Here is a 19,189-nt window from a genome sequence, read left to right as displayed (position 1 = left end):
TAACTCTAACTTTTTGTGAATGGTTGTACCACTTAATCCAATTTTTCAAGTTGCTAATACATAATTAATAAGCTAAGATACTTCTTCACTGGTTCTGCACTAACCACCCCGCATCGTATTTTCTATTTTTTGTTATTAAATAATAGTTTGATTTATACAATTATAAATATAATTTATAAGATATAGACTAAAATTATAATTGTATTTGATTGAGATTGAGTTTTATTTTTTTATCTTAAAGATACATATACATTCAAGAATGTTATACATTTATGATTTTATTTAAAAATTAAATATTTTTTTAATTAAAAGATTACGTTGAAATTTTCGAAATAAAATAATATAAAAAAGAATATTAAATGAGTTGTGTCTAATTCACTTGTTACTTTGCAGGCGTTCGACGACGCGATCGCGGAGCTGGACACACTTAATGAAGACAGCTACAAAGATTCCACATTGATCATGCAGCTGCTGCGCGACAACCTCACTCTGTGGACCAGTGACACGCAGGGCGACGGAGACGAGCCACAGGAGGGCGGCGACAACTAACCTTCCTAAGCTTAAGTCCTTTCTAAACCTAATAAGAACATCCTATTCTCTATCGTCCCCCCGTCCCCCTGAAGTGCTCACCCATATGTCCATCTACCCGGATCCATCCATCCATGTCCACCTGACCTCTCGTCCCTCGCATACCTCGTTTCCTTCTTTCCTTCCTTTCTTCCAATCGCAGGCCTCCCTTTTCCTTAAATCACTCCTTTTCGAGAAAATTGATCCTTTTTTCTTTTTCTCTCTTTCTCTCTTTCTCTTTCTTTATCCTGACATGACTGCACACTGCTGCCAATGCCACCGCCAGCTGCTACATCCGGTTCGAAAAGTTCGAACGTCGAGAGCATCCGAATTATTCATCTCTGCTCGATCGTACCTGCTCGTGGATGATGGCAAAGGAAAAGATCTTAAAGATCAAAAACAGATTCGAAATTGGGGAATCGATATTAAAGATTGAAAGGAAAAAGAAACAAAAACTAACGTTGATCGTAAAATGTATCAAAGTAATGCGCGAGAGAGCCATCATTGGCGAGAAGAAATGGACGATCGATTAGAATGTGGATTATTCGATCTTTCACGCACGAAATTTCTTAGATAAAAAAATCCATTTATTGATCCGTTTGTATGGAGGAACAGGAAAGGAGCGAATTGAATGAATAGAGGAAAGGACAGGAGGAGACACTTACGTTTCCCCCGCATACCCTGTCTCGTTGACTCGAAAGTCATTGCGCGGACGCAGTCACGCGTGCGTGCGCCTCATTGTCGATAACGCACATAGCAGAAATAAGCATAAAGCAAATGATAGATTATTTGACTTTTGCGATTAAAAAACGAAAGTGTTGTACTACTAAAGGATATAAGTCACACGCATCGGGACGAGACAGGGAATGCAGAGGACCCACCGACCCACTGTCATTACTCCCAAAAATCTGCTCGCTGCTTACCATCTCAAAAGTAAACGAAAAAAGAAAAAGTTAAAACGAGAAAAGAAACAGCGCGGAGGTACGAGAAGAAGCGAAGAGAACGAGGAAATGAAAAAAAAAAGCACGCATGAATCTACTGCATTATATCCAGTTGTCATTTAAATTAAATTTCACATTGTCTAGCAAGTAACGAATATTATTATACGAAAGGAAGAATGCAGGAGGAGAAAGGAGAGTAAAAACAAATACATTAAGTTATTAAGTTCCAAAACGAACATTAGTGGTGACTTAATTTTTCAAACACTGTATTTTATTTTTTTTTTTTTTTCTATTTTTTTTCTATCCTATCTTTCCAACATTACCATAATTCTGCACACAGCTTATATGCAATTCAATATATTTTTCCCTGCACAGACTCTCCTTCCTTTTCCTTTTGCCACGTAATCGAAACTTTACACGATTTTTCCCAAAAAGCTCGAAGTCACGATCCAACAAGAATAAATTTTCTTAAATTTCTCTTCTCTGATGCGAACAGAAAAAAAATCAAACGGGATCGTTAATAATAATTATCACAAATATGTTAATAACGCAAAAAAAAGAAAAAAAAAGTAAAAGAATAAAAAAATAAGAGACGTTTCTCGTCGTTGTTTCTGCTCGTCATCGCGGTCGTTCACACATATTTCCTCTAAGTTTCGTGTAACGTGGGAAATAATGCAAAAAGAGGGACGGGGATTTGAGTAAGAGCCGCTTCGTTCCCATTGTCATCACCGAGTGCAGATTACACGTGTGACAACGTTATTAAGAGACTGCATATCCTGGCATTCGGACCTTCGACTTCCTCTCGCTCTTTCTATTCGATCACTCCTCGTCTTTCTCTCTTTCTCTGTTATACTATATGCAATTATATAATACAACATATTATACACACAAATATATATATATTTATATCACGTACTCGTAGGAAATTCGTAGCGCGGTCGAGAAGATTGAAGAGAGAACGAATTATACGCACACAACATATACACGAATATAGATATATATAGCTACGTATTTACTTTCATTCTGCGATGTTCATTTTTGAGGGTTTGCGAGAGAATTACGTGTTGCGAATATTGGATTTATAGTTGCTTCTCAAAGATAGCGACGTGTAAGATAGAGTATCAGAGTTTAGTTCCCTCGAGGAAGACGAGGCTCGCAACGTTCCGCCTCTCGATCGAGATGCACACATCGAAGGAAGTCACAAATAAGATGAGAAATTGCATAAACGTTTGCGTACACAATTACAATTGATTGTTTAGAATAAGATCGAGGCGATGTGTCGTATAATAAATCACGCAACGTATTAAAATTGTGTTAACAATTTGTATCGTCCGATGTAGGACTTGAGGTACGACGTGTACTTTAAAGCGCGATGTAAGTGTTTCGATCGTTGTTAACAGACATTCTACATTAGAGGAAAATTGCAAGATTCCAACGGGAGATTTTAAAGACTATCCAAATTACGCTCTTCGCTCGCGTTCGCCGTTCAGCGCGAAGGGATAAAGAAGAAGAGGAGATTTTAAACGAGGAATTTAATGCATCCTCGTATTCTTCTCGTATATATATGTATAATTAAGTATATGTATATACGCGCGTGCACTAACGGTACATATATATTCATACATACACACATACACATTGTATCACGCATATGTAATATCACTATGGGTGACAGTCAGTTTCAACAAGTTAGTCGCTAATTACAATGTGAATGGGTAAACGTTTTCCTGTTATCGCATTGATATTTCTCGATGTATAATCGGTGTCTTTGTCGCAACAAGATTGTCCGTAATCGCCGGGAAGGGAGATACACGCAGAAACATCGTTCAGTTGCTAGGAAGGAAGGGAGAAAGAGAAAAGAAACGAGAGCGAGACGTGGAGTCGAAGAGACCGAGTAATGACAGCATTCGAAATGGCGATCTTCCTATCCTCCTCATTTTTTTTTTTTTTTCTCCTTCTGTTTAAACAGAAACGAGAATGAAGCGTGTGCGATTGAAGCCTCGTGGTTATAATTTATCATTGATACTAGTATCGCTTCTATCGCAGCGGATGTAGGATGTGAAAAACTGAGTGTGTACTCTGGTAAAAGTAGAAGCTTGCGATTCGAGTCCACTGCACACGAGGTCTTTCAACGTCGAGGCAGGATAAAGCGGAAGATTAAAATATAGATTACAAGAAATGAAATATAACATAAAGGGTGCATGTTCACGCGGCTCTGTTGTGATTCGATGAAAACGAAATACATCCGTAGATATTTTTAACGCTTCTTGCGATTTAAATTTTATTTTCGCATTGTTCTGCCTCAATAACTTGTTACCGTAAAGAGACTCGAAATCGAACGATGAAAACCACAGGTATTTTCTCTTCGATCCTATCTCTTTTTTTTTTTTTTTTTCTTTTTTTTTCCGAAAAGTCCTCGGTAAACATTTTACGAGAGCTGGTTGGATGAGAACGAGAAGTCTTGTATAATTAGAAATGGCAAAGAGAAACAGGCCATTACGATGCGTCAGAGGTAGTGTTGATCTTGATCTCGCTCAGCGAGCTTTCAAATGTAACATTCTTCTCTTTCCATCCTCTCGCGAGTTCTCTTGAGGCTTCTCTTTCTCCTGAGAGTACCCTGTTCCTCCTCTCGCCCTGTTTTCTCTTGGATCTACTCTTCAGGGATGTTTTCCCCGATCTAACTTCGTCCTTATCCCAGCCGCCCACCACCCGTTTCAACAAGTCGAACGTTAACATCTTGTGTTCTTTTCATTTTCTGGATATTATAAATTTTCCAAAATAAACGTTATGTTTTTTTAATTCTGGCAGTGACTTTACTCGGTCGAGAGAGCTATCATTACCAACATCAGCATCATCAGCAGCAGCGTCATCATCGTTATCATTATCGTCCTTATCGTCATCAATTTCATCAGCGGCTCTTGGCATATAAAATATTTCCTCTTTGCCATCTAGGTCTCCTCCTTCTTTTTTAAATCAACTATCTTGAATAGAAAACACGAGTTTTTATTGAAAAAAATTATTAATTTTTTTTAAATATTTGTCAAAGTAATTCGCGTGCTTACATTAGCGGTCGCGAGAGAAGCAACGACGGCGCGTCTTTTCATTCGACTATACGTTCGATCACGAGAGTTTACACAATTTGTCTCTCTTCCGCTTTTTTCTTCATACGAAAAGCCATCCATCAATCCGACCCACTTACCCTTTCACCTCACCCATGCTCTCTACCTTCTTTTCCTTTTCCTCCTCCCATCTATCCTTTTCCTTCCCGACCCAAATTACGTTGTTTCTATTTGTATTTATCATCAACCCATCGTAATTGTAAATTATAATTATTATAAACGTTTACACGAAATAATAAATTCTGATAAAATGTCTGAGAAAAAAAAAAAAAACAAAACCATAACCCACGGTTGTGTCTTGCTTTGCGACGAATTACCATCGTGCCGGAGAAAACGTTTTGCACGCTCGACCGACGTTTCGCGATCCTCGAAGGTAAAAGTCGAGATTACGTAACATATCATCATCGCGAATCGTTAAGGATTCTAGCAGAGTCTCTTATCGATAAGAAGTCTCGTCGGAATTAATCGCGGAGTCGTCTCCGAGCGATTCTTACTGCGCTTTTTTTTTTTTTAATACACTGCGGTCTGCGAAACTCTAAATAATCTGAGCAAACGTGAAATACGTAAACAATTTGATAATATTACACACGAGACGATTACTCATCGTACAAACGTATAACGTATAAGTTAACGTTCATTACTTATATTTCCTAGAAGCATTTTTATTTTAATCTTTTATCACAGAGTCCTATTCCAAGATTATTATTTACGTAACTTTTATCTTGTCAGATTATTATTATCTTTTTTTTTTATCTATTAGTCACAATTTAACAAACTGATTTTTTTTTTAACGGCAGTTCAGGCGATGGCGAAATGCAGTTGCTGCATCGCTAGGCGAAATTTAAGAGAGAAAGAGAGAAGGAGAAAGTAGAATAAGAGTATTTAGCTAAGGGTGACGTTTGACGTGATTGAAGTCTAGCAATATCGAGAGCAGGTGTTACAGAGATCTTTTCGCGCGTTTAAAAACGCGGAGGAATATTTATTATGAATTACTGTTACGAGTATCATTGTGCTAGATGTATGTTCCCTTGTTCCATTACCTCAATTCTTCGCCCTATCTCACCCTGCCCTTCTCCTCCGCCTACTCCCGTTTTTCTTGTCGATGGTATATTTACACATGTACTTGTATACACGACTTACGCATTATGTATACATACATTATATATATATACATATGCATACCGCCAGAAAGAAGGCGCGAAAAAAAAAAAGAAGAAGATATAACGCGAGATACATATATGTATATGTACGCGTGCCTTTTCCGAAAAGGAAGGCCTACCTACGATTAATCATGCTAAATTTTTTGCACAATTTATACGTGTAGCCGATACGAAGTACGAGATTACGGTTTTTGCTAACGAGAGTAGCGAATTATCACTTAACTGCGCGAGTGGCAGAACGCGAAGTGGTCGCGCGACGGTGAGGATTACATTCACGGGCAAAAAAAAGAAAGAAAGAAAAAAAAAAGAATTCCGAATTGAGAGTCGTTTTCTGCCGACATTCTTTACGAAATTCACGGCCGTTCGATGTCGTCGCAATCACTCATCGTGAGACTAGATAGAAGACCTCAGAGTAGATCCAGGCGAGTCTCAATCTGCGGAGGTCGCGCGACATCCTTCGACAATCCAGAATTGTAATCCGGAGTGGTTCCATATTATCTTTGAGAACGAGAAAGAAGGAAAAAAAAAAGAAAGAGACGTTCAGAATGGAGTTGAGAGTCCGCGTTAGGTGTAGAGTACCATTTTCGTACGGTAGACATTTCTAAGGACACCGGGGCGGCAAAACCCGATAGGTTGCTTGCTACTTCAGTCCGCGGTCATAAAATCTCGTCTTCGCGTCGACCGAAACTGAAACAAAGCCTTTTTTTATTATTACGAAAAACCGCGGATTTTAGAAAAGAAAGAATTGATTTTTATTCGCTATGGGAACTTAATGCTTTTTGAATAAAGATTTTGATTTGACTTCTCTCGATACGTTCACGTTCGAACGAGTTTATTCGTAGATATGAATACGTTTAATTTCTTTTCTTTTTCCGCATCGCATTGCCATTGTGCTATGGGGATATTGCGTCAGATATTTAATACAACGTTGCGTCAACTCGCCTTCGACTTTCGTCAACCGTACGCCGAGAAAGAAAAAAAAAAAGAAAGAGAGAGAGAGAGAAAAAGAAGTCCCTCTACAGCAGTAGTTGAATCAAATTTAATTTATTAAAAAAAAAATTTCTACATCACTTTGTAATGCGTCTTCGATTTTGTCGCCGCGTGAGTCTCGCTAGAGACAAAGTTTTTTTTTTTCTTTTCTCGGTTTTGCTCTTCTACGACTGTAGCCTGTTTTTAGCTGTCGCTCTCGAGGCCCTTATCCGCTTCCCGCCCCTCTTCCCTCCTCCATTCGATATAGATCAATGCCGTTTCAATCGAAAAATATAATACACGTTAAATGGATTAACAAAGAAGCAAAGACGACGCTGATATTTGGCGAGGTGGTGTTTGTAAATAAAAGCTGTCAAAGCGACGAAACGGTCCAGTCATTTTCACCCACATCAATCTGCCGCATCAAGGAACGAGATATAAAGATATCTAATAAGGGCTAAGGCCCTTGCGGCTTACCGGAGGCGACGAGATTATTCGAACGTAAAAGCGGGTAACATATAAGTGCCGGATGGTCATCGAGAGTAATTATTCCGATTTTTGGATTTTGGATTTTGGTGCCGATGGGGTGAGGTTTAATTTATTTCTCCCGCGACCACTCGCCGCTCATCGTTCGCCTGGATTAAGCTCGCATGCGGCGTAATGCAGAATTGCGACATGTTGCGGCATTTCGCGGATAAGCCTCGTGAAATTTCTGCACTGGATTTTTGTCGCGTTCGCGAGGCTTTCCAGGTACGAATATCGCGGATCTTTGCACCCACCAGACTTTGCTCAGAGTCACGCGTGAGGCTGTTTAACGTTCCCGGCGACGTACGTCGTAAGTTGCGTCATTATCAGTTGGTCGTCGCGCCTCGTTCTGGAAGGCGCTCCGTTATATTAACGTCGGTCTTTGTTCCGGCTATCAGAAGCTGCCGTCCAAGTAAACCGTCGCCGATTAAAATATTAATAATAAATACGACATTGGTGAAGTGGTGCGAGAACTAAGTAATTGCAATTAATAAAAAAAAACTCGGAGGTGTGCTTTGACTTGAAATCGAAGAGATTGAAACAGTTCGGGCGATTGTTTCAGCCCGATTTCTTTTCTTGGATCGTTTTATTAATTATTATTTAGAAAAAAAAATTTAATTATAGCTGCTGTTAATTGTTTCCTTAAATTCGAAAAACGATTAATATCGGAAAAGTAATCGAATTTATAAAAAAGGAGAGATTCGAATCGAATATGTGGACGCGATAAATATTAATTTTTAGATTCAGTTTGGAATTATTTTGAAGGTTTTAATTTCGTTAAAAAAAAAGCATGATTCGTTCGCTTCGACGAAGCGAGCGAGTTATTCGAGAAAATTATTTCTAACGCGTGATGATAAGCAAAAATATGAACGTTTTTATAGATAAAAAAGCGCGTCATTGCACATTTGACTGAACGCGTTTGAGTTATTAAAGTTTTAAGTGTCACCTGCGTCCCGATCTGCACGAAGCTGGATATCACAATGGAAACTGACTGTTATCAGAATCATCAGGTAGGTTTTATCTCTTAACTTTTTTAATAAACAAAAAATCGGAAAATACGCTCGCATAACAGAGATTAATCTGTTTTATCGCACGATGACACCTCTTATCTTTTCCTCTACTTCAATCAATTTTGTAACAATTAATTACAAAATTTAACATTAATCTAGTCGGTGATCTATATTCAAGAATCTTACGTATTATACGTAAAATTATTATTATTTTTCCTTTATTAAAACAAGAATTAACTTATTTACAAATATAAAAAACTATGAAAAGCAATTTGTAGATTTTCAGGGTATGGTCTCATTTATGAATTCTTTCCACGCTGGAATTTTAAATCAAGAGTATCTCAGCTTGTAAAATCCGGACTTAGAGCATCTGTTCAAAGCGGAAGGAACAAACTCGTCTTATTTATAGATTTGATTTCGCGACTCCCAAGGTGTCCGGTTTTTCGAATTTTCCGCCACGCGCGTGTCGTTCAAAATTGTCCGCGCGGTGCGATAGGTCGAGCGACGGCGCCGCGACGACGACGACGATGGCGGTCATCGCTGGGAGAGGTGGCGCGCGGCCAGCCCAAAGGTCACCTTCAGTCCATCGGACGTGGCCGAGGCGGCAGATGTCCGTCAGAGGAGTGTCAGCAACGGTGGGACCTCGTCGTCGTCGTCGTCGCCCGCGGTCATCAATCGCGCCTTTCTGGTGAGTCGATTCGTGGCGTCGTCGACGCTAATCGATCCTTGATTTTTCGTACGCCCGCTGTCGTTGCGACGCTGACGCCTGACACCTGCACAGTGCACGCGACTGTCAATTGCTAGGTCAAAGTGGATCACTTCGTCCAACCGCGGCTCGCATCGAGTTCGATCCCGTGACGCGACGGCATCGTCGCCGAATAACCACCGGGCTTGCGAGTGACCATTCACTCGCTATTCGATCTCGTTTTAGGTGACTGGGCGCTTTTTAGGTTAACCCTCTCGCCAGGGCAGGCAGGCAGGCACGATTTCGCTCCGCGGGAACACGATTCACGTTATGACGCCTGTAAATAACATGGACTCGATGATTCCGAACGATTCGGCGAGCTGTAACCGCAAGGGATCGGATCGTAATTCCCGTCCGACGATCGATTCCCAGTGGACGGGACTTCCTCGGCGCTCCCACAACATCGCTCCAACGAGAGGAGCTAATTGTCATCGCGGCGTCGTACGCATATCTCGCGATGACATAACTACGTCGGCTACGAAATAATGCACTGTTTTTTTTGTCGTTATCGCGCGCCGCGGGACCGAGATCGGAACACTTCCGAGTTCCATAGTCTCGGAATTTTTTTCGTTACGTTATTTCCTTTTTCTTTTACTGTGGAAAGTTACGAGCTCCGTTTTTCGTCCGTCGTGCGAATTAGAACATCTCTCGTAACGCGACGCGGCGAGACGGGACGGAAAAAACTCTCCGGCTGGCGACCGACGATAACTTCCCGATCGCGAGTTGTTGACGCGTTGTTCCTCCTGGTTTGAAACGCGGCCAGATTTTTTCGTTCGCGCACGTGTTATTTAATTTTACAACGCGGTTACTCGCGTGTCGCAACCAAGTTTAGTTCCGATTGCTTTTTGATCTATATTTTTCCGCGCAGAGGTTCCTTTCGCTTTTGACGTAGCTCGTAGAGTATTGTAAAGCCCGTCTTTTTAAGATTTACTGCGAAGTATATTAATTTCTTTTTTTTTTTTTCTTGTATATTGAACTGTATTGTTATTGCGCAAATTAGAGTATAATTAATTGAGTACAATAAGAGTAATTAATCGGTACTATAGCTACTTATAAATTGATGCAATGAAGACTGATTTTTACGTAATGATCTATTCGCGTAATAGATGACTAATACGAAAATATGTCGCGATATAAGTACTTCATTGTTTTATTTTATTTTTTTATTTTTTTTTTTATTGTGAAATAAAATTTTAGAACATTTGCGATTATTCGATACTTTAAATTGATTGAATTAAGGTTAAAGTTTTGGGCCGATGTGAAAATTGTACGTTGAAAAATGTTCGAGAGACACGGAGCTGCTCGGTGCTGTTGTAGAAATGCAGTTCGCTCGGGAAATTATGCGGAAAGCGATAGCGATTCGGACGACGGTCCACTTACACGCGAGAACGTCGCAGAAGTACAAACTGTAGATACAAAGAGAAACTTGACGGATCGTACTAGAATTGAATCTTCGGCGGTGTCGAGAGATCTCTCACAAAAGTCCATCGCGGTTGAAGTGCTGAGAAAAATCGATGCCGACAGAATGACCAGGATCAACATGCAAAATATCAAGCTCTCTTTGCTGTTTCCACAGGCAGCAACAATATTCAATAATCACAGTTTTTTCTTTTTTTAAATATTTTTTAATAAGAATTTTGTGCGCGATAAATGTTAGAAAACTTCATTTCCGAACAGATGTTCTGGGGCAAGGGTTACGAATCGGTTGAAGAATTACCAATTGGCTCGTCGTTTGAGATAAGATTTGATACAGTCGAAGAGGAATACGCTCGTAGTCTGCGTTTCCCGCGGCTTACCAGACAGAAAGTTACGCTCCTCTGCTTCTTTATCTATCTCTTTGTATCTGCTCTTTGTTCGGTATAAAATATCGCATAGCAATGAAATATAAAAATTGTGCCATCAACGTGTAAAATAAGATTCGAACGGGAACGACGAATGTAGCTTTGCAAAAATGTGTAATTTCGTATTTTTCTTTTTTATTACAGAGTTATAAGGAATACTGTGATACAGTCATGGCTGAGGACGCGCCAGCACAGAGGTTTATAAAACCTGGGAGTCACAAGGGCAAGGGCATCGCTGTATTCACCAGTGGAGGAGACTCTCAGGGTATGTTAAATTTTAATTTATACATATTTTAATATACACATAATATACGTGCCTCGTCTGTTTTAAAATAAATGCAATTATATCTTTGATATCTTATCTTTCAGGAATGAATGCCGCGGTACGAGCGGTTGTGAGGATGGGTATCTATCTCGGATGTAGAGTGTACTTTATCAGGGAAGGCTATCAAGGCATGGTGGACGGTGGGAAACATATTGAAGAAGCTACATGGTCGTCCGTATCTTGCATCATTCATAGGGTACGCATTTAAAAATCAACAATATTAGGTGATTATTTATATATTTAATAATACTTTCTAATGACGTTTTCTTCGTTTCTTTAGGGTGGTACAGTGATCGGCTCTGCCCGATGCCAAGAATTCAGGGAACGCCCTGGTCGTCGAAAAGCCGCTAAGAACTTGGTTAACTTAGGAATAACGAATTTAGTTGTGATAGGTGGAGACGGATCTCTCACAGGCGCCAATCTCTTTAAAGAAGAGTGGCCTGTGCTTCTAAAGGAGCTTGTTGAGTCTGGTAAATAAAAAATTAATCGAGAAACTGTTACTTGATCTTGGCGATACGCTTACGTACTTAATATTAACGTATTGGTTTCCATTAGGTGATATAACTGCGGAGCAGAGCGAAAAATATAAGCAGCTGCACATTGTCGGCCTAGTAGGTTCTATTGATAACGATTTCTGCGGTACAGATATGACGATTGGTACCGATTCTGCATTACACCGTATCATTGAGAGTATCGATGCTATAGTTAGCACGGCTTATTCGCATCAAAGAACGTTTATAATGGAAGTCATGGGTCGTCATTGTGGGTAAGTGCTGGCTATTCTTAATTTTATTATTGAAAGAATAACTTAAAATTTATATCGTATACGATTTTCATCGTCATTATTTATCGTATGTAGAAAAATCATCATTGCGATTTATTAATTACTATTTAGAACAAGAGACTTATGTTAGTGATATATATATCGTTATCGCACTGAGTTGACTTTTGAAGTAAAACATAGATAAACGAACGACTTATGATAGGTATCTGGCTATCGTGGGTGCTTTAGCTGCGGAGGCAGACTATGTTTTCTTCCCAGAATGTCCGCCTCCTGTCGACTGGCCTGAAAAATTATGTAAAAAATTGGAACAGGCACGTCTGATAGACTTTCTCAAATATTATTTATTTTAGATTGCATCGCTAATGTTTTACTAACTTGACTAAACGTGAGGAATGAGTTTTTTCTTTTTGTATATGTCAGTATTTTAGTTAAATGTGTTTTAATTAAATGTTGGATCATATACGAGATCCTGAATGTATATTCCTCTTAGCAGTGACGTAAAGGGGAATGAAAAATATATTTACCATCGCGTATTAATTAATATAAAGTCAGAAATAAATATAATAAAATATCTGATGGTACTGAAGATAATTAGATGACAAAGCCTTTCAGGTACCTGACATTAGCGTCAAGTTTGTCTACCGAAGCCGCTTATTGCTTTATTCCTGAGTCCCCGACAAGTGGTGACTGGGTCGAAGAGCTATGTCAAGTTTTGCGACAGGCACGTCTCTAAACCAGTCGTTAATTTAAATTATTACTAAAATAACCAATTTAAAGATGTGCAGAAAAGTCGAAACGCATTTATATTTTACTCTTTAAATGCGGTGTAACTTCTCTAAGATAATCAATTATAGCCAGATTTTTTCACGTCAAATTTTCTTGCTACTTTTATCTATCCTATTGGTACTTACGTACGAATTTATCACATATATATTACTTTATACTCAACATTTTTTTATTAAGTATATTACAAATTTTTAATCAAATGTGATCATGTTTAACTAATAAAGCGTAACATTATTTTACGTAATATTTTTAAATATTGCATTAAAGTAGAGTTTTAGTTAGCTTCACAATGTACCATTACAGTTATCTGGCTCTGGTGGCAGCTATATGTTGCGAAGCTGATTATGTTTTCATCCCAGAATGGCCACCCGAACAGGACTGGCCCAACAAGCTGTGCAAAAAATTGTTGCAGGTTCGATCTTTTTTTTTTAATTTTTTAAAACAGGTAGATCTATTTTTCCTGATTTATTCAACCTGCAAGGAAATAACACAAATTGCTATTTGCAATTCACGCTTTGTTCCTTTAATATCGCACCTATTACAATTATTTTAATTCCTTATTCTTATTTAATTATTTTGGATGTAATATTATTTATGTAAGTGTGCATGCTGTATTAATTGTAAATATGCAACATTATATATATTAATTATTTAATGAGCAGTTATTGCTAATTATAATTTTTCTTTCAGGAAAGACTTACTGGTCAACGGCTTAATATTATTATTGTGGCTGAAGGAGCTGTTGATAGAAACGGCGATCCGATCACTGCTGAAAAGGTGCATAAGGTCGTTGTAGATAAATTACAGCAAGATACAAGAATCACCGTTCTTGGCCATGTACAAAGAGGAGGAAACCCTTCAGCATTTGATAGAGTTTTGGTAAGAGTATTGCGCACATTTTTGAAAGGTAGATATTTTATTAATTTTTTATTTATCATTATAATATAATTATTATAGGGATGCCGAATGGGAGCTGAAGCTGTGATGGCCTTAATGGAAGCAACACCCGATACTGAAGCTTGTGTCGTTACATTGGACGGTAACCAAGCTGTAAGATTACCACTTATGGAATGCGTTCGTCGTACAAAAGCTGTAGCGCATGCTATGGCTGATAAAGACTGGGATCTTGCTGTTCAGCTTCGAGGAAAGTGAGTAAATTAATAAAGTCATAATATTAATGTAAAATATTAAGTATATATAAATAAATAAAATAAAAAATTAATAATTTTTCAGGGGCTTTGCACGGAACTTAGAAACATACAAGACGCTGACTCGGTTGAAAGCGCCGGACTTGGATGATACTAGCAAGGTACATTATTTTTTTTTATTCAGTGTGTCAGAGGAATAAAAAATTATGCTTTGTATTTAACGTGGTATTAATACCATGTAGCTTTAATATAAGAAAGTAAAGTGGCAAATTTTTTTATCTCTGATATATAAAGTAATGTATATAAAATAACAAATAATGCATAAATTACTATATATAATTATTTGTTATTTTATTACTATATATATATTATTTATTATACATATCTATATACATATATTTTTATTTGATACTGCTTCAGGAAATTAGTGGCCGCGCATTATCGAAGGTAAATGTCAGTTAAAAGTCTATAAGCATACATTCTTGTTAAATTTTGTACATAATACACAATTCCCTAACGATATTTCGTTTTATATTTTTCTTCCCATAGCAATACACTTTATGTGGACAAGTGAGTTAACCCTTTGGAATAGAGAATGTGTGCCTAGTGTTAGAAATATCATTATACTTCATGATTATTTCTCTGAAGGCGGACAGAATAAAAGCATTGTGCGCTATTTAATGTGCAACTTTATACATACAAACTTCATACATAAAAAAGTCCTTTCAGCTTCCCATGCACGTTGCATGATGCATTCTTGTCAACTTTCATCTTATAATCTGTGATTTTATTACAGGATCATTATACGTTGGCCGTCATGCATATAGGATCACCGTCTTGTGGTATGAACGCAGCAGTTCGTTCTTTCGTGAGGAATTGTATCTATCGAGGTGATAAGGTACGATATTATATTTAAAGATTTAGAATATTATTTCTTGTATTTTTTTTGCGCTCAATTTTATGCTTTTACTTGCAGGTGTACGGTATCGGTGACGGAATACCAGGTTTGATAGCCGGTAGATTGAAATTAATGGATTGGCCGTCTGTCACTGGCTGGGTCTCAGAGGGTGGCGCGAAATTGGGGACAAAGCGCGCACCGCCGCAAGAAGATCAGTTGCCTAAAATTGCTAAGACACTTAAAGAATTTGGAATACAAGCGTTGCTCATTATAGGTGGATTTGAGGTAATTAATTCGCTAAGTCTTGCATATAAAAAATTTATTTAAAGATAAGTCAATAAAAAAAAAATTTTTTTTTTTTACAGGGTTATCAGACTGCCCTCACATTTTTCAACGGAAGGGATAAATACGAAGAATTTAGAATTCCTATCGCAATGATTCCTGCAACTATTAGCAATAATGTACCAGGCACAGAGTTTTCATTAGGTTGTGACACAGCTTTAAATGAAATTACAGAAGTGAGTATTGTGATTATTGTAGATTTACTTGTGCAAATTTTATGTTAATTTTATACTGTCTGATATATTAGATATGTGATCGTATTCGGCAATCAGCTCAAGGTACTAAACGTCGTGTGTTCATCATCGAGACGATGGGTGGTTTTTGTGGGTACTTAGCGACAGTTGCTGGTTTAGCCGGTGGTGCCGACGCGGCGTATATTTACGAGGAGAAATTTAATATCAAGGATTTAAATCAAGATGTAATTGCGATGGCGGCAAAGATGTCAGAAGGCGTTGAGAGAGGTCTTATTATCAGAAATGAGAATGCCAATGAGAATTACAACACAGAGTTTATGTTTAGACTTTTCAGCGAGGAAGGAAAAGGTTTATTTAGTTGCAGACGCAACATACTTGGTACGTATTGTTTATTTGCTGCTTTTTTTTTGCAAATTTCTGTTATTTTATTTGAAATTTAATTTTATCTTTGTTAAATATTTTTTTATTTTAGGACACATGCAACAAGGAGGCTCACCGACGCCGTTTGACCGTAACTTGGGAACAAAGATGGGCGCTAAAGCGGTGGAGTGGTTGAGTGATCAATTGAGAAAATGCACTAGTCCTGATAATAAAACGTTTACTACAGCAGCAGACAGTGCAGTGATGCTTGGTATTATAAGACGTCAATATAGATTCACGCCGTTTACAGAACTTATTGAAGTTACTGACTTTGAGTACGTATTTTATTAAACTTTTTAATAAATTGTTTTAATTTTATTTCTACATAATATAATAATTTACAACACGTTCTTTAGACATCGAATTCCGACTTATCAATGGTGGATGAAATTGCGTCCGTTACTGAAAGTATTGGCGAAGCATGAATCGACGTATGAAGAGGAGGGTCTGTATATAACCGTCGAAGAGATGGACGAACAGAAAGATCCCCCCCTTGTATAAACCATGAGGTTAATCTCTTTAGGAGCGTCAAGGTAGATAAATCCACACAAGTGCATATCGCTAGCCGTGTGGAAAAATAGGCGCCCGTTAATTAAACTGCGCAGTATTGTGTAAATTATATACGATAATTTTATTTTTGCTCGATAAGAAACGAATCTTATTAATGAATTATGAATATCTGAAAAATTTTAACTGTATATATTAGTAATCATTATTTATTTAACATTTGCATTTGATTTTAAATTCATATAATTCGGACAGTCAATAAGAATATACAGCAGGAAAGAAAAGAAAAGAAAAGAAAAAATTTCTTTTTGTTTTTGGATCTGACTTACTCGTATCTTGAACTTTTCAAGCTCAGGTAAGAAATGGGTACAAAAGCAGTACCTGAAACACTAAGGTATATAGTAATACCTTCATAATAATGTAATACTTATCGGTGCAGTTTGCTGATAAAGGTGATATCCTTTGTAGGCAACGAGACTCAATATGATATTATTACAGTATCTTATAGTAATGGTAAATTCGCATTGCGTACATTGATGTATAGTATTGAAGATAAATTAGAATTGGTATGTGCAAAATATAGCGTAGTAAAATATACCAAGTTCAAGCGCTAAAAAAAAAAAGAAAAAATAATAATGGGCAAAGAATCATTTTTACAAAATATGTAGAAATACGAGACTAAATTGAAGACGTGCAAAAATCAATATTTGATATGCTACTCGAACCTAGTATGCACAGTTTTGGCACTTACATTTAATTACAAATTTAACAACGAAAGAATTACGAAACGTTTATTAGCATTATTAGCAAATAATGATATTATTTGTGCATTTTTGATGCTTTGAACATTACGGATGCTCTATAAGTTAAAAGCTAACAGTCTTAAATTTTATTTTAATAGTTTATTTGTCTGATCTTTCAATACAAATCAAGTTTAGTAGAACGCTTAATAATACAATTTTGTTTTTTAGTTGTACGGATCGAGAAGTAAATCAGATTGAGAGAAATTACAAGAGTTTCACAGGTTAAATATTCTGAACTGTATTTGTGGTCTACTAAGGCATAGGATTAAAAAGTAATGCGGTATTTTGCGTCGGTGAAAGTGTTTATCTTTCGGTTTAGCGTTAATCGAAGCTATAAAAGGCTATTGGAGAATATACCTGTCTACCTCAAAACATAATTTTGCAACGGTCAACGAACGACTCATAGGAAAGAAATTGACCTGAGTCGGCGCGTCAGTTGCACATAACATTAAAAAAAAAATTTTTGCTAAAATTTAAGGCTTGTGACCACAAAAGTATTTAGATTTAATTCTTTTTCTCTTTCTCTATCCATCTCTTTCTCTCTATCTCTCTTTCTCTTTCTCTATAATCATATATTTACCTTTCAAGCAAGTCATGCAAGTATTAATCTCATATAATTGTTTTTGGCATATAAGATAGCATTCGTCGTGTTCTTACGAGATTTTAGAGCCAGATTAGTACATTCTGGTGCCATCGAAAATTACGTCTTGTGCAAACTCTTACTCGTGTTCGTGTGAGTTTATTTAAGTGTTAAAATAAAACTACATCAACTTGTGAGTTTAACAAAAATATGCGTAGGCAGAGAAACTTGTATACCATAATTTTTTTTCAATGTAGTTAACACGCCCGTGAGAATTATGGAGCTCTTGGTGAATTTCATTCGAATTAGCACTCGCCATGTTATATTTAAGATTGGCTTAGTATATAGCAATTAATGCATGCAGCGAGAACGAAAATGGTAAAACTTCAAAAGTACAATAATGTGCGCATACGTCACTCGATTAGAGTAATAAATTAAAAAAAAAAAAAAAAAATTACATATGTATAAATTATTCGATAAATTGAAATTATTTTAAAGTGTATAACGTTTAATATAAGACAGTTAGAATAGGTATTGTTGAAAAACCACAGAATAATATTGCTAATGACACTTGTTTAAACGACCACGTAGAAACCACGTTTATCTATGTCATATATTGAACTGTTAAGCGAGTCTAAAGTGCGATACGAAAGATAAGGCTCTCATCGATTTTCTGTGCATAAAATCGTAATTGTAATCTGTATCGGTGTGCTTATTATATTTTCTTATACATTTCGATGAGCTTTTATTTTTGGATAAGTATATTAATTAGAAATTTTAATTGAGAATGTTAATTATTGCAAATTTTGTTTCTAATTTTAATGCATAAAATAACTTCGACGTCGGGACAGAACGCCCGATTAGAATTAACGTTCGATACGAGTTGAATATTATATATCGAGCTTCTGCCGGTACAAAGAGATCAACATTGATGTTCATTGTAACTTAGTTATTCCGTCGTTTGATTCACCAGCCATAATTTGTAGATTATATGTACATATAATTATCAAGCGTTGTACATCATGCACCGTTACTAGTTATATATACGCGAAATTGTACAAATAATAGAGTTGCGTAATGTCGAAACTGTTAGCTGCCCGCGTCACTAGTGCAATAAGAATATATAAAAAAAGAAAATGAATCGATGCAGATTATTTTTAAGATTCTCAGAGATATATTTTCGACTCATTGTTGATCAATGAATTTACATCCCAGCAGCGCCGTGTGTATAGTATTAGAGCTAACGTATTTAATTTATTTTTTTCTGACGTTGAAGTCGCCGATGTCGCCGCACGCTTGACGCTGTGCAAATGATCGTTGTATTAAACTGTAATTCGTCCGGCACGCCAACCCGCGAATCGATCGAGCTGCGACGAAACGTCTAAATTTAGGAGAAGCCGCCACGTATTGCGCGCGATGTTGTATCCATGTCGTGAAATAAATTATATCTTGTAATCGTGTTACGCCAATGTGTCACCTAAATATATTCTTTTCTCACGAGGCAATGTCGCCGAATAATGTTAAA

At 37.2% G+C, this 19,189-nt stretch overlaps 2 protein-coding genes across 11 annotated transcripts in view; both read left to right on the top strand.

Moving 5' to 3' along the window:
- Positions 1-4,905, top strand: part of 14-3-3zeta (tyrosine 3-monooxygenase/tryptophan 5-monooxygenase activation protein zeta) — a 40,197-nt gene extending 35,292 nt beyond the window's left edge. For 2 of the 3 annotated variants that reach the window (XM_070666541.1, XM_070666542.1), the window contains exon 5: positions 394-4,307. In XM_070666541.1, the coding sequence (XP_070522642.1) occupies positions 394-549 (156 nt within the window). In that variant the 3' untranslated portion in view covers positions 550-4,307. Of the gene's footprint in view, positions 1-393 lie in introns of all 3 variants that reach the window. The other variant, XM_070666543.1, reaches the window with a different exon arrangement.
- A 3,223-nt stretch (positions 4,906-8,128) lies between these two features.
- Positions 8,129-19,127, top strand: Pfk (ATP-dependent 6-phosphofructokinase). Of its 8 annotated transcripts, none has more exons than XM_070666530.1 (17): positions 8,129-8,291; positions 11,022-11,142; positions 11,247-11,398; positions 11,483-11,672; positions 11,758-11,968; positions 13,076-13,184; positions 13,463-13,651; positions 13,730-13,920; positions 14,006-14,081; positions 14,341-14,367; positions 14,470-14,490; positions 14,717-14,818; positions 14,897-15,103; positions 15,184-15,336; positions 15,408-15,732; positions 15,827-16,049; positions 16,131-19,127. In XM_070666530.1, the coding sequence occupies exons 1-17, from the start codon at positions 8,262-8,264 to the stop codon at positions 16,273-16,275; spliced, it is 2,472 nt and encodes an 823-aa protein (XP_070522631.1). In that variant the 5' UTR covers positions 8,129-8,261; the 3' UTR covers positions 16,276-19,127. The 8 variants fall into 8 exon arrangements, with proteins under 8 accessions (XP_070522631.1, XP_070522633.1, XP_070522632.1 ...); XM_070666532.1 differs by lacking the exon at positions 8,129-8,291 and adding an exon at positions 8,833-8,979; XM_070666531.1 differs by lacking the exon at positions 8,129-8,291 and adding an exon at positions 9,292-9,315.
- The last annotated feature ends 62 nt before the right edge of the window (positions 19,128-19,189 follow it).

Source organism: Cardiocondyla obscurior, linkage group LG15 (assembly GCF_019399895.1).
Source record: "Cardiocondyla obscurior isolate alpha-2009 linkage group LG15, Cobs3.1, whole genome shotgun sequence".
NCBI classification, from domain to species: Eukaryota; Metazoa; Arthropoda; class Insecta; order Hymenoptera; family Formicidae; genus Cardiocondyla; species Cardiocondyla obscurior.
This window is presented reverse-complemented; position numbering and strand designations above follow the sequence as displayed.